The 15,810-nt window shown below is 37.4% G+C and overlaps 1 protein-coding gene across 2 annotated transcripts in view; it reads left to right on the top strand.

Moving 5' to 3' along the window:
* The first annotated feature begins 8,469 nt into the window (after positions 1-8,469).
* Galnt5 (polypeptide N-acetylgalactosaminyltransferase 5) overlaps positions 8,470-15,810 on the top strand; it is a 61,777-nt gene continuing 54,436 nt past the window's right edge. For both annotated transcript variants that reach the window (XR_001235826.1, XM_005393412.2), the window contains exon 1: positions 8,470-10,432. Coding sequence is in view for 1 of the 2 variants with exons in the window: in XM_005393412.2 (XP_005393469.1) it covers positions 8,979-10,432 (1,454 nt within the window). In the remaining variant the exon portion in view is untranslated. The remainder of the gene's footprint in view (positions 10,433-15,810) is intronic.

The following is a 15,810-nucleotide window of genomic DNA, read 5'->3' as shown; positions in this document are numbered from 1 at the left end:
TTTCTGGCTGGAATGGCTTGAGCAACTTTCCTCCACCGTGACCTCGCACTATGCTGTCTCGGCTTTGGAGCCAGCCAACCACTAACCAAACCTACCAAAACCATGACCCAAAATAAGCCTCTCCTCCTTAAATTATCGAGGTGAAATATTTTGTCCTGGCAGTGGGAACTTGAGTAACACATACCCAAACAGAATAATTTTAGCAAGCACAACAAACATGCCTCTGTTTTAACCCTGGGAGAATAAACAGTAACATGAAGTTACTAGATGTTATCTCATTGCTTCTGGTATTGTGCTATTTCTTTGCATCTGTTCAAGGTTCCTTATTAACTAAATCATTCTGTCATTCCGATTGGAACACCATGCTAAATTTGCTGAGATACTATACCAATTCATGAATTGCTAATAAAAGCCAAGTAAATTCTTATTATAATTCTGTCTTTTGAAAGGATTTACTTTCTTCTCACTGTTTGCAATTGACCTACCTTGTACATCTCTAAAAAAGTAACAAAAAAAAAAAAAACCAAAAAACCTAGAAATGATTAGGCACAAACCCTGAATATTCTTTCCTTTCACCTCTGCTCGCCATTGTCTGCCCTTAAACAAAAGAAATTTCAAAATACAAATTGTTTACTCTTTTTAAAAAATTAATTACTTAATATAAACTGTGCTCAGAAGTCTCTTCTTATCTCCACTGAGTCCTTACTTTTATCTGAAAAGGACTTATCCAACCTTTTCCTTCAATCTTACTATCTCTATTATCTATTCTTTAAATGCATCTCCATCCTCTATAAATGGCAATCTCATCAATGACTGAGATTATCTTTCATTTCTATTTACAAAAAAGTTCACAATAAAAATCTTTGTTAATAAGAAACTATTTATTTATATAAGAAGCATTTGTATACTTACACAATTTATTTATAACAAAATGTTATTATGAAATTGTTCATTTGTGAAAGACATCTTAGTGTAATGCACATGTTTTTGTCCACGAGGTGATGTCATCTCAAAGGAACAAGATTTGTTCCTGGGACAAGAAATTCTTAAATACCATAGTGGTTTTTGGTCTTCCAAAGCTCAACCCCACTCCAAAAGCAATATTACTTAGTATTAAATTCCTTTGTCTTGAAGGATATTTTAATTTAATTTATAGATTTGGGTAGGACAGAAAATTTAGCAGTATTAATTCTACAAATCCATCGACACAAGATACCTTTTCATTTGTTTTTATCTTTAATCTCTTTCATCAATGTTTTATAGTTACAGTGTATAAATCTTTACATTCTTTGACTAAATTAAGTATTTTTGATGTTATTGCTAATAGTTTATTTCATGTATTCTGGGGATAAATCCATCTCAAAATTGATTGAAAACTTAATCAAAATACCTGAAACTTTAAAACTACTAAAAACCAGTTTTTTGGCATTGGTCTAGACAATGACATGGGATATGACACCAAGAAGCACAGGTGACAAATGCAAAAATAGACAAATGAGATTGTCACAAAAAATTACTGCACAGTGAAGGAAACAATCAAGAATGAAAAGACAACCTGTGAAATGCGAGGAGATACATCCAAACAGATAACTAGTTTGTAGAACTCGTTCTGACCAACAAAGCACTCAAACTACTGAATGGCAAGTAAAAAAACAGTTTAAAAATGGACACAGGACTTGAAAAGACATTTTTCCAAAGAAGACATGCAAATGGGCAACAAATATCTTTACTTTTGTTGTTCAGTATTACTAGGCATCAGAAAAATGCAAATCAAAACCACAATGAGATATTATCTCACACTTGTTAGACTGCCTATTAACAAAAAGATAAAAGATAAGCATTAGTGAGGATGTGGAGAAAAGGGAATTTTTAAACATTGTTAACGGAATTATTGATTAGTGTGTCAGCTGTGGAAAACAGTATGGGAGTTCCGGAAGAACATAAAAACAGAGTTGTCATATGACCCAGGAATCTTACTTTAGGGGTGTATATCTAAAGAAAATAAAATCTGTACCTCAAAGAGATGTCTGCACTCCTATATTCACTGTAGTACTACCTACAACAGCCTAGATGTGGAATCAATCAAATGTTCCTAAAATAAGAAAATTCTGTCATTTGCAAAAATATGGCTGAATTTGTAGAAAATTATCTGAAGTAAAATAAGACAGGCACAGAGAGACAAATATTTCACAATCGCCCTTACTTGTAGACTCTAAGAGTCAAGCACAGAAATACAGAGTGGAATGGTGGCTACCAGAGGCCAGAAGTGGAAAACCCAGGGTCATGATCTAATGGTACAAAAAGTCAGATATGCAGGATCAATAAATTCTGGAGACCTTATGTGCAGAACAAGGACAATAGTTAATAATGTTGTGTTTCATGATTGCAACTTGCTCAGAGAGACCATTAAACTTCTTATCATAAAAGTACTATGTGAGGTGATGGAGATGTAAGTTAGCTTTACTGAGGTAATCATTTCCCAAAGTATAAGTATATCAAAACATCACCTTAAATATTTTATTTGTTAGTTATAAATCAAAAGCAATAAAGCTCAGAAAAAAGAAATTCAGAGAGGCATTTATAATAATTACACTTGTAAAATGTATACATAAATATGTTTTTCCTTTTATATCTTTCTTTATAGCTACAGGTGAGCAGTTCAATAAATATCATAAAAGAAAACATATTAATTATCAAAATATGCCCACATAAACATTCAAATAACCAAAAATACTATTCTAGCTGCAAAGCCAGAGTATTGGTACAAACTAAATTCTATATTCCCACTGAGGGCATACAAGAACAGAAATAAAGCAATATTTACTGAGCTGTTACTGATTAACAATAAGGATGTTTCAGGGATACTTGCAATGGGAGCAGAACGAGGACATAGATTTCAACCTTAATATACACAGAGATAAACTGCTAAACAATTTATAACCTAATTCTTTGAAAAGTAAATATTGGTGGTTAAATGAGATGATACTAAAAGACTAGCCTAGTGGCAGGTGCTCAGTAAATTCTCAGAAAATAGTTGATATTAATATAATTATATGGGCAAAAATCACAAAGAATGGAAAAGAATAGTGGGCAAGTCATTCTATTATATAAGTTTTACAGAAAAAGAAACTAAAATACATCTTCACATTTTTCTACACAGCTAGAATTAGATTGTTAATTGAATTAAACTGTCCAAAAAATTATAGGGTCATTTACAACTACAGATTTACACATGAAATACACTCCAACTTCATATATGCTGATTCTTGACAAATGTAATGAGATAAAACTCCCTGAACTCCACCGTTTGAGATAACAAGCCAAGATCTTCAACTGTGGTGTGCCTTAAATAACCAGGCTCCTAATGGTATTTTAATTGGGACTGCACTGAATCTGTACAACAATTTTGGGAGTATGGCCATTTTTAGTGTTGGTTCTTCCCATCTATGAGCAAGGAATATCTTTCCATTTGCTAAAATCCTTTTCAATCTCTTTTTTTAGAGTACTGTAATTTTTGCTATATAGAACTTTTGCTTCCTTTGTTAGATTGATTCCTAAGTATTTCAGTTTTTTGTTTGCTATTGTGAAAAGTGTGGTTTCTCTAATTTCTCTCTCAGTGAGTTTGTTGTTTGTGTACAGGAACCTGAAAGAGTAAGTAAAACCAAAAGGCACAACAGATATTGTGAAAGGGAAAGAAATTGCTGAAAGGGAAGGAACAACTTCAATGAGGAAAGGAGAAAAGGAAAAAAGCATAAAGGGAAAAATATATGTATATGCAAGGATAGCTTAATTGTACTGCTGATGTCTATAGCTTTATTGAAAGGAAGATTTAATGCTTCAATTTTTTTCTTGACCAATTTTGCTTGCTTATATCTTGTGATCTGAACAACTAATCTGAAGACAACAATGTGCAATATAACAACCATTGTTGAATTCCTACCATCTTGTTTAGTGAAACTCTGTATCATTTCTAATGTTTTTAAATTACTTTTTTATTCTCCTTAATTGTTTGATCAGTCTCGCATTCTTACATATGGTAATCTGAGCAACTTTGTGGAAGATAATAATATGTAATATAACAACCATTGTTAATTCTTATCATCTTGTTTTAAAATCCTGTATCATTTTTGTTTTCATATTATTTTGGAGTTGTCTTTGTTGTTGTCATTTTGTTATTATTTGTTTTGTCTTTAAACTAAAACTACCAAGCTCCATGAACATTTAGTTTTCTGTTGATAACATGGAAATTGATCAAACTGAACTAAAAACATCATTGCCTTGTACAAATGTCGTTAAGCAGTGCTACAGTGACTTCTATTAAAGGTAGAACTTCTTGATTTCTTATTTTTCTATTCTTTTGACCCATACTTGTTCATTGGTCTGAGATATAAAACATCAAATATAGCAAGAAAAGAGATAAAGAAGGATATATAAGCTGATAGGGCCACCTAAATAACTGTTACTACCCCTAAGGATCTGCAGTCGTGAGGCTCTAGTACTAGTTGTAACCAACTTCTACCATTCTCACAGATTACCATAAACTCAGCAGGAGAATTGGAAGAACTCCTTAGAGGGATGCTTTCAAGTGTGACACATCTGTGGTTACACAGTTATCAGGGTGGTCAAGTCAGTACTGCAGAACATTCTGACTCCTCAGGTTTCAGGGGACATGATCAATGTTGCTTTTTCTCTTTTTTATACTGTTAGTGTCTCTGAATTACATGCCAGATAGAATGAAGATTAAGCCAGTTTATTTTATGTACCCACAGTAAATAGGCAAATATTGTCCTTTAATTTTCCTAAAGTTTTACTTTCCAATTGCAAGTAGTTTGTGTTTTGGTTACTTAAGGACAAGCCAGAGAGAGAGAGAGAGAGAAAGAGAGAGAGAGAGAGAGAGAGAGAGAGAAAAGGAAGGAGGGAGGGAGGGAGAGAGAGAGGGAGAGAAAGAGAGCAAGCTACTGGTTTAAGGTCAAAAGTATATTGAAGAGTAAGGATATACTTCAAAGAGTTTTTAAAAGCTGTCAAGTACATTAAAGATATAACAAGTGTTGATTCTTCTCACAAAAATTTAAGTAATTCCAGCTACCATTCCTTTTCATATGGGGACCTGGTTGGACAAAACTTGAACCTTGTAGAGTGAAATACTCAAAAAGCATTCCATTTCTGTGTTTAAAGCAATTGTACAATTCAAACTAAGGCAGGATATTAAAATTTTCCCCTTTATTTTGGAATATGGATTGTAAACAATTGTGCTCTTTTATGTTGATGGTGTTCTACTGACTAAAATGTTCAGGTCATTAAAAGCAGTGACAATGCCATCTACTTCATGTTTTGGGCAAGTAGTGAATTCTCAGCGAATAGTTGTCATTGATTAGCTTTATAATAAAAGAAAACATAAATGCCAAGAATAAAATGAAATACTTAGAGAAACACTGCACCCCAATACCAGGATTACATTAGTCATCAGACTTCTGTTTGGTTTTGGGGAAGAGCTGTTATGTTAGCTGCTGCATACACCTCTGTATCCCGTCACAGCAAAGCATTAGTGGTGACATTAATAGCAATGGCTATCATTTATAAGATGTGCTCAATATAAAAAGAATTTCAAATCATTTTCTGTAATCTTCAGGAATTATTTTCTTCTTTTTATTGCTCCTACATTAAATAACTTGCAAGCTCATACAACAATACGCAATAGTGAGGCACATGGACTACCATGTCATACAGTTATGTTTTTAAGATCAAACTCTTCCAATCTCTACTATTTCTTTTCCAAGTTTTCATTTTTTTGACAACAAAATGAGAGTTACAATTTTTCTTTCTCCTGAATTTAAGAAAATATTAAGTGAGATATTCAATAAAAGAAAATGCTTGAATATACTATATACTTGTATACACACACACAGGCACATGAACAAATACCAAGGCCTTTGCTTCTAGTCCTGCTTGTTCTCAAAACTTGTGCTTCCCTTAAGCTAGTATGTTCTATCTTCATCTCTAGGCTTTTGCTAACCCATCTGTTCTTCACATTTAAGTAATATTTTTTCACATTTAAGTAATATTTCTTTTTTAGAGTACAATATGAGCACAGATAATTATGTTTTAAATTGTATTTCAAGTCAATAGATGGTTTCTTTAGAAATTATCCACTTACCAAAGATAAACTATGCCCCATAGAATACAGAATGCGGAATATAATTTCTCTCAACTGACATGTTGCATATTATAACATGCAGTAGATACCTAGATGCCTGTGTTCAATAACAAGCTATATGGTCTTCAAGGTCAAGGACTATGTCTGATATAATTTTACTCAGTATTTCTCAATGCCTAACATGGGACCTGAGCCACAGAACATTCTCAACAGATATTAGAACTTGAGATGAATACAGGCAGGTATGCTTAGAGGAAAGAGCAGTGCTCCATTCTTGTGGATATTCCAAGTAAGAATGACCAGGCACTGAACAGATTGAGTATCAGGGGTCAGAGTACTGTGTCACCACAGCTGCATTTATCTGGCTTTCCTCCTTTGGGCCTGACTACAATCTTAAATGTCAAATGCAGAAGGAAATGCATAAGCCCAGTGCTTTCCATTCCGAGCCTAAGTTTACTTCAAAGATTGGATGCTTGATGCTCCTAAATAAATGTCAGCATGTTTGGAAGATCTGTCAGGGTTACTCAGAAAAATGATGCCTCTGAGAAGTGTTTCTGATTTTACCCACTATTGTCATAACTAACAACATGAAAATGTGGTTCTGTTTCAGCTGTTCTAATGATGAGCAGCTACTATTAAGTTTTACCCTGAGTGACAGGAATTTCACTAAAATTATGGGCCATATTACTCAGGATCCTCCAGGTAACAGAACAAATTGATAGATGGTAGATAGAGAGATGATAGATAGGTAGATAGATAGATAAGTGATAGATAGATGATAGGTAGATGAATTAGGAAAATTGGCTCACACAATTATGGAGGCTAAGAAGATTCACAAAATGTTGCCTGCAAGATGCAAAATCAGGAAAGTTGATAGCATGGCTCAATCTAAGTCCAAAAGACTCACAACCAGAAAAGCCAGTGGTATTATTCTCAGTCTGAGGTTGAAGGCCTGAGGAGCTTCAGGGCCACTTGTTTAAGTTCCAGGATACAAAGTCCAGAGAAATTACAGCTGTGCAGTCCAAGTGCAGGAAAAAGTGTGCATCCCATTTATAGAACACAGAGAGTGAATTTGCCTGTCATTTTGCTCTATGTGGGCCCTCAATATGTTGGGTAAGGAAAGATCTTCTTTACTTATTCCACTGGTTCAAGTGCCAAACTCTTCCGGAAATATCTGCAAAATAAAGAATTCTTTATTTGCTGTTTGAGTATTTCTGAAATATAAAATATTTATTCTGAACCAAAAATCCATATTTTTTCAAAAGTGTATATATATATATATATGCATATATATATGGAAAGAGAGAGCAGCATAGAGGCATTTTATTCTAAACTGGTATTTCTCTACTCTGGCTATACATTAGAAAGACCTGGGAAGATTTTTAAAATTGTAATACCAGATCCACTATCTTTTCTACTTCCAACTTATGAATTGACCAGAACGTGGGAGGACTCCTTCCAAGGGATTTTAACAAAAATCCTATGTGAAAACCACTGTCCTATCAGTTCCTCAGGGTGGCTTGGAATCTGATTCAAGTTCTGATGTAATCCTTAGTTTGTTACTGATCCACAACAAGGTAGGTGCTGAAATGGAGAGTGAGTCCTAATCCATTCCAGATTCTTTAACAAAATACCATGTACTGAGTGATACACAACCACTATAAATTAATCTGTCACAGTCCTGGAGGCTAGCAAGTGAGAGCCGATTTCCTGGCTCTCAGAAGCTAGCTTCTTGCTATGTCCTCACCTGATGAAAGGTGCAAAGTAGTTGTCTGGGACCTCTTTACAAGGGTATCAAGCCCATATGGGAGGACTTCATCCTCACAATCAAATTACATCCTGAAAGCTCCACATCCTAATGCCATTACAGTGGTGATTAGGATATAGATAGATGATAGATAGGTAGATAGATAGATAGATATGCAGATGATAGATAGAAATATTCAGACCACAATAAAGTATCTAAAAGCATTTATGTAATATGATAACTTTAATTTGTGTTTATTAAATCTAGTAATAAAAGTGGATGGGCTTGTGAAAAAAGAATAAACTCACAAAGGAATATTCTGAATAACTAGACATCTACCTCTGGTAATGAGGATATGTTGGGTCCCTATTTTAAACTATTAACCACTTAAAGTTGAAACATTAAGGTCATGGAGCCTTTGCTCAGGGAGAGCGCTGGAGCACTTGGGTACCAGAGGGTTAATGACCAAGAGTAGGGTAGGTGGGGTTTAAAACCAGGAACACATACCCTCCAACTTAGATAGCTTGCTTACTGTTTAATTGCCCTTAAAACACACACTCTCATATAACACGGAAGGTGAGGGCGGAATGAAGTTTTCTGGGTAATGGCTTGAAATGTTTTCCTTATGAGACGTGGTGTTGAGTTACAGCATACAGCCGAGAACTGGGAGGAGAGAAACTGCAGCCCCAACCCGGCCCCCACCTTTCCTTGGGCTCCTAGGAAGGTGGACATGGGCTCCCAGAAACAGGGCCAGTGACATGGTGAGCTGTCCTGTGTGCCACAATCCACTGCTCCCAGAGTGACTTAAGTCTGCTGTTTACCAGGGTTTAGCCAGGCCAGGCGAGCAGACACAGATGCTCTGCTGTGCAATGCCACGCAGGCAGGGACTGACAGGCAGCAGGAGCTGAGCTTCCCCCTTGGACTGACTGCTGTTTCCCCACTGTGTTCAGGGAAGGGGGTGCTTTCTGGCAACTCTGCTGCTGCTGCTGCTGTTGCTGCCGCTGGTTCTTCAACTCTGTCTCCACCCAGGTAAGCAGGCTCAAAGGGAGGGCAGGCTGCAAGGGAAGCCTTTGCACCATGAACAAGATCCGAAAGTTTTTCCGAGGAAGTGGGAGAGTCTTGGCATTTATATTTGCGGCTTCTGTCATCTGGCTGCTCTTTGACATGGCAGCTCTCCGCCTCTCATTCAGTGAGATCAACACTCGGACCCTCAGGGAAGACATCGTGCGGAGGGAGCAGATAGGATTCAGAGTTCAGGCAGACCAAGTGAAGCCCCTTTCCAGCAGCATCAGAGAGATGAGGCCTCCCCCAGGGGGACTTGGCAAGAGGATGTGGGGCAAAGAGAACTTTAGAAAGGTTGAGGAGGGTGTGCTTGAGATGGGGGATGATTTGAATCAAGCGCAGAGGGAAAGAAAAATGCAGAACACCCTGGTAAGGGGCAAAGTTTTGCCTTTGTGGCATCCCGCACATCAGCAGACTCCCACTGAGACTCTGACCAAGCAGAAGACAGAGATGAAAGACAGCAAACCGAAAGCCTCCACTCTTCAGATGACACCAAAGCAAACGACAGTGCAGGAGGCTCAGAGAAGCCCATTCATAGCAGTACGAAGAACTGCATTGGTCAAAATATCAGGACACACAGGACCTGTCGGCACAAAGAAAGAGGCCCTGAAGACTCATAATCTCAGCAGTGACACATCAAAACAAGCAGCTGAGAGGAACCTCAACGTGACCATTGATCTTAGAACTGACAAAACAAAGCAGCAGCCACAGGCAGCAGCAGGTAAGAGGACACACCCTGTCAGCCCACCAGTGCCAAATTCCGGGAAAGCCACAGCCTTAAATAGAACTGAGACTCACAGCAAAGGACTGCATGCAAATAAATACAAAGTCCAAAAGGGTCTTCCTTTTGTGAAGCTGATCGCCAAGTCAAATGGCTTAAGGAAGCCATCTGTGAACAAGACACAGCTGAGAGGCTTCCTGAAGGATACTGGTGCCAAAGCAACCCTTCAGAAGAAACTCAATTTCTCCGAAAGCCACGTTGTGATTATAACCAAGGAGGAGGAGAAAAACACAGACACCAAAGAGATTTCCAATTCTAAAATCAAAACTACATTTCCTGAAATATTGGATAAAAGCCAAGGAAAACAGATTTCCAGGATTAGAAGTGAAGCATCTTTTCCCTCACCTGCTTTACAGAAAGCACCAGTATCTCAAACCATACATGTACTAGATGGAGGGCTTAAGCCAGCAAGAATCAATTTAACTGCCAGGGCCCAGCCTGGAGAACACAAGCAAAATCATACAAAAGTCCTTTTGCCTGAAGACCATGGAATGCACCAAGTGTTAAGAATAGATGTCACTCTTTCTCCAAGGGACCCCAAAGCTCCGGGTCAGTTTGGACGTCCTGTCATTGTTCCTCCTGGAAAGGAAAAGGAGGCAGAAAGAAGGTGGAAAGAAGGAAACTTCAATGTCTACCTTAGTGATCTGATCCCAGTGGACAGAGCCATTGAAGACACAAGGCCTGCTGGGTAAGACCCATTTCTCTCCTCTTTCCTCAGTCACAACTACTTTGACTTTTATATAGAAAAGATTTATGTTGAAGTAATTTTGTATTGGTTCTAACCAACTAAAGAATTAAAGCAGTATTAATCATTAGATCCTATCTGAATATTCTACCATCCACCTAAAGAAAAAAATCTGACATGAATATAGGCAATGTTTTATATATATATAGCCCTGTTCCTATATTTCCTTATCCTGACTTTATTAGCTCACGTACCATTTCCTTCCCTTTAGGGCAGAATGCTTGCCTAGCGTGTACAAGGCCCTGCAATCAATCCCCTACACTGCCCAGAACAAGTCACTTGCTTTGTAAAGTTAGCCGTTTACAGGGAGCCTGTATGCCCATAGATGAACTCCATAGAGAAATGAGGCGGCAGACATTATGGCTCAAATTAACTGACCAGCGTGCTTACAAGTTATATTATGTTCCCAAAATAGTCCAGTGCTAAAGCTGCCCAGTGAACCCCCAGCAATAGACCTTCAAACAACTGAATTCCTATAATTCCATCATCAGAAGGTCAACAAAATCACAGATAATCCAATTTAAATATGGTTTGGTCTCTAGCTTTTTTGGCCCATTCCTAAGTGAGGGTGCATTGTAACCACATGTTCACTACTCATTAATTTATCATTCAGCTCCAAGTGTACTTTGATTTTCACTTCTTTGAGCCAAACAACAATTGCCTGAACTGTATTCATTAGTAAAAGGAGCCTCTTCATTTTAATGTCAGCTATAATGAAGCCATTTTCAGTCTCTTAGCCACTGGCAAACAGCTATTGGCCAGAGACTAACTGCTTGTTCAGACCAAGTGCTGTACCTTTCGTACTCCTCACCTTGGTGATACAGCCTTGATGAGAACACAAAATATCCACGAATGGGGAAATTGAGGCTCCATGTCTGTGATCATAGAACTAGTAATAAGTGAAGAGAAATGCTTAAAATCCATGCTCAAAATTATGCTGCGCTCTCTCTCTTCTTGTTGATAATCCCTCAAGAATGATCTTAAAAATTGTATTGGCCCAGCGCTAATCTGAAATCCTATGTTTCATAGGATTACATGTACCTTTTTAAGCAGAAAATGTAAGGGAATGCAGCAGTCATTTAAGCAGCTTTTTTTTTAAAATGCATTAATGGTCAGGCTGACTGCTGTGGGGTCTGGGAAGGAATCGCACCCAGCACAGAAGCAGGAGCTCCAGCTCCAAACTGGAGAAAGGGCCAGTGTGTGAGGTCAAGAACAAGCCATAGTGATGTTATCATGCATGTGATTTACGCACAGTGTAATGGTTCCCAGTGCTTTTTCATTTTAATTTGGTCTGTGGAAGTGAAGCCTTGCAGCCTAGAAAAGTTACAGTGAGGCTCTGTCCTCTGAAGGGGTTTGTCCCACTCAGCAGAACTGACGTGTGCTTGAGGAGGCCAGTCAGAGAGCACGTGGCCAGCACCCCTCCCTCTTCTCACACAACCCACCTTGGCTAAATAGAGGTACGTTCCCTCCAGACCTGCTGCCTGCCAGCTGCTTGCTCCACACCCAGCATGGAGAGGGCAGGCTGGCCCAGAGGAGCCGAGACCTGGGCTCCCCGAAGTGTGTATAGTGCTCTTGTGCCATTCTTCCTTGAAGGAGGAGGAAAGATTGTTTTCTTGTACCGAAACATCCTCATAATAAATACATTTAAATTGTGTATTTGATGGACAAAGATTGGAAGAGAATATAAACTAAAAACATTTTATTCATCAAGCAGGAAAGATCTGAAGTTTTTTTCTGACTTTGATTTTATTTGAAGTCTTGCTCAAAAAATGCTTAAGATGCCTTACAAGGATACAGACAATAAGATTTTTTAAAGACAACAGATGTTGAAAGTCGGCATAAGGAGAAAACTGTAATATAATATGATAAGAAAATGTGTGTGTGTGTGTGTGTGTGTGTAGGAGTAAAAGAACCATCAAGATACAGATCTATAAAAATACAGGAGGGTGGATTGATCTTAACATTAGCCACAGAGATGACAGCCCACTGCAACCTTTAATTTTCAAGACTGCAAGAATGTGAGTAATTACCTTCCTTACAGCCCTTTGTATTCCCCTCTTATCCCCGCCACACAGAATTATAACTGTTCCTTGAATATAGATTGACAAAAAAGACAAACAACAAAGATTAGAAATATTCATTTAAATTCAATTCCCTTCAGTACAGATAATAACTAGTTACTAGTTAGTAACTTCTTACGGATGAGTTAGCTGGCATTCTAGGACAAGACTAGCCTCAATTAGAGAAGACAAGTACAGGTACTAGGGCAGCTTCCCCTACTTTAGTTCTAGAATCAGACTCTTACAAATCTGCTTTTCTGTCCTTTCCCACTCAAGAAACAAAAAACCATTTGTAAAATATTGAGATGCAGTTTCATGACCTTTTCCCAAAGCACAAGAACTCCCTTCTGCCATCAGCATTGCTCACGTTACCCTTTCCTGTGTTGTCCCTGCCTCTCCTTTGCCATGGAACTCTGGCAAGAGGCGCAAGGAGTGCCAGGGTCTTGACCGTCACAACCTTTTCTGCACACTATGCCCCTGACAGCCCCCAGGAGTCTGTAGTAGTCAGTCTCTGCTGTAGCCTGACTGTGCCCCCACGCTGTCTCCCACACATGCTAGTCCAACACTGCTCTTAAGCCCGCCGTAGCCTACCCCATGGGCCATGGCATGGCTGCAACCTCTCAATTCCAGTAGCCTTAAGGCATGCAGCCTCCTTCAGATGGAAGCCCCGCGGTGTGTGCTGCACTAACTGGTGCCCTGAGCATGTGTCTTCCTTTTCAGGGAGATTATAAGCTTCTTCAGGAAACTGCTTTTAACTTAATGTCACATTCACTTAGCACTGAGAACAGTGCTGTGTAGTGTAAAGGTACAGGTGCATTTAACATGTATGTAACAGAGATTTAACATGTATGTTCATCTGAAGTGATTATTAGAAAATTCTCCCTACTTTAAAAAAATAAGTGAGAGATAACAATTGTAATGAACATTGTAATAAGTCTAAAGTTAACAATTACTTCCTGGTTTTTCATTTCAAATATATGCAATTTATCAGTATCCAGTTTTAAGTAAATATATCCTGTTTAACGTTGTGATCTATTAATTGATTCATGTTTATTCATTAATTCATATTTTTGTCAGTGTTTTCATTTTGAATTGTAAAGTTTTGACTTTTAAGGAAAGGAAGTCTCTTTAGTTCTGGCTTTTAATTTTAATATTTGCATCCAAGAGAGGGAAATCTCTTTATCTAAAAGAATGTTTTATGTCAGTAAAATATAATCTCATCTTTGCCTAGAACGCTGGCCTGTAAAAGATACTTAAATATAAATGCTTTTTTTGACAATCATTTTAAATCCCATATTTAATCTTTTTTATAGAAAGCTAATCCTTGCTGTTCTTATTCTTAATTATTGAAATTCACTCTCATCAACTACACACATACACACAAATTTTTGCTGAAATACAGCCTTATCTACTAAAAATATAGGGCAGCTCTACTTAGAAAGGTCTGTCTTTTGGCCTGCAGCTATCATTAAGATGGGATTCCAAAAATGAACTTAAGACTGTACTTCCTGAATCTGAATTTAGAGTGAAATGACTCAAAGGAGTTTGCTGCCAGCATTTAGTTTTTAAAGTACCATAAGAATGATGTGTTAGTTGGACGTAGCGTTACCTGATGGCCTAGTTTAATGCCTTGCTTCTCCTACATAATGCTGGCCAGCCCTTCCAAGAAGCAATTAAAACATGTCCTTACTCTCTTAATACAGAGTTGGAAACATTAACTCATAATTTGTTTCTTCCCTGCACAGCTAAGGACAGTTTTCTTTTGGCACATAGGAAAAGTAGAAGATAGCACTGGGCGCTTGCCACAAGCCAGCCTAAATTACTAAAGGGAAAAGACAACGCTCAAAACTTTAATTTTAACCCTACTTAGGTGAAAAACCAGAACTAATGAGTTAATAGAGGAGGAGAAAAAGAAAAGGCCAAACAACTAGAAGAGAAAAAATAAACTGATCATATACCTCTTCTTCCACACTTAAGTCTTCTAAAAGTTTATCAGGTTCAGAGAAGAGAGAAATTTGAAATGAAATTCAAAGGTTTTATTTTACATGGGATGACTTTAAATTAATGAAATGAGAATGCTTTTATAATTAACATTGATTAGAAAATATTGTCTAAAATTGACTGAAGGAGCCACGAAATCCTTCTGAGAAAACAATCAGAAACAAGGAAAAAAAATCTCACAGGATGGATTTAAAAGGGTTATTTCCTGATTTCACTTGCAATTCAAAGGTGCCTTTTGATAGTGTTCTGTGTGTGCAAATACATGCACTTCTAAACATATGTGTTTGAGCATTGACGTTCTTGCTCTGTTTCACTGAAAAGACATGTAGAAAAAACAAGAAATAGGAGGGAAAATTTGTTTTGAAAGTGGAAGCAAGACCTTAACATAATCAACATGAAATATGGCCAGATGATGATTACTAAGCCTTTGGGTACTTTTATTTGTCACATTGTCCCTATGACTAGACAAAAAGAAAGATGAGAGCAGTGATGTAAAAAATTCTGCTAATAATTAAAAAAATGAAAATGGTTAAACACTGCCTAACTAAGATGAAACTAAGAAATATAAAAGCAAAAGCAAATTGCTCAACTACATAAACACTGCTACAGATCTAGAAATATTCCTGGGAGAGAGTAATAAATATAGGACTTTGGACACCTATTTACATAGCTTTTTTGCATATCAACCCAGGGCTCACTTTAACCATGAACCTAATTTTATCAGATTCTTGCTGCAGTATTGCCCTAGATCCTCCAAATTGTGCTCTTCTGCCTGATCCATTCAGAACAAAACTACTCAGGAAAAAAAAATAACTTTTTTTACTCAAAGGTCAAAAATTCAAGGAAAATAGTATAGTAATGATTAGAGGCTCTGTTTTATTGTTTGTTTTCAAAAATGAAAGGAAATTTCTACAGTATGTCAAGCTCAAATGCCTTCTAAATTGGTCCTGCTTCTAAAATGTTGGTAAACATGTGTGAGAAACAGGAATCAAGAAAACAAATACATATGTATAAAGGCCTTTCCTATTTGCATTCTCACTTGATCCTGGAACCAGATAAATAATGTCATCATCTCAGATGTGCCTAGAGAGAGGTTAGAGACTAGAAAGCTATGTTTTGGGTTGTGGATAACCCAATGGTGGCAGTTCAGTGCATTCCATGTGGTATTTGCTTACTGCCTACTATGAGGAGGCATACCAGGCCCAGCAGCCAGATCTTTTCATCCTTCATGTGTGGGATCTAATTTGATCCTTAAAACAG

The sequence above is a fragment of the Chinchilla lanigera genome, unplaced genomic scaffold (assembly GCF_000276665.1).
Source record: "Chinchilla lanigera isolate Chin_1 unplaced genomic scaffold, ChiLan1.0 scaffold00048, whole genome shotgun sequence".
NCBI lineage: Eukaryota > Metazoa > Chordata > Mammalia > Rodentia > Chinchillidae > Chinchilla > Chinchilla lanigera.
Note: the sequence above shows the minus strand (reverse complement) of the source record. Positions and strands in the feature narration are given on the sequence as shown.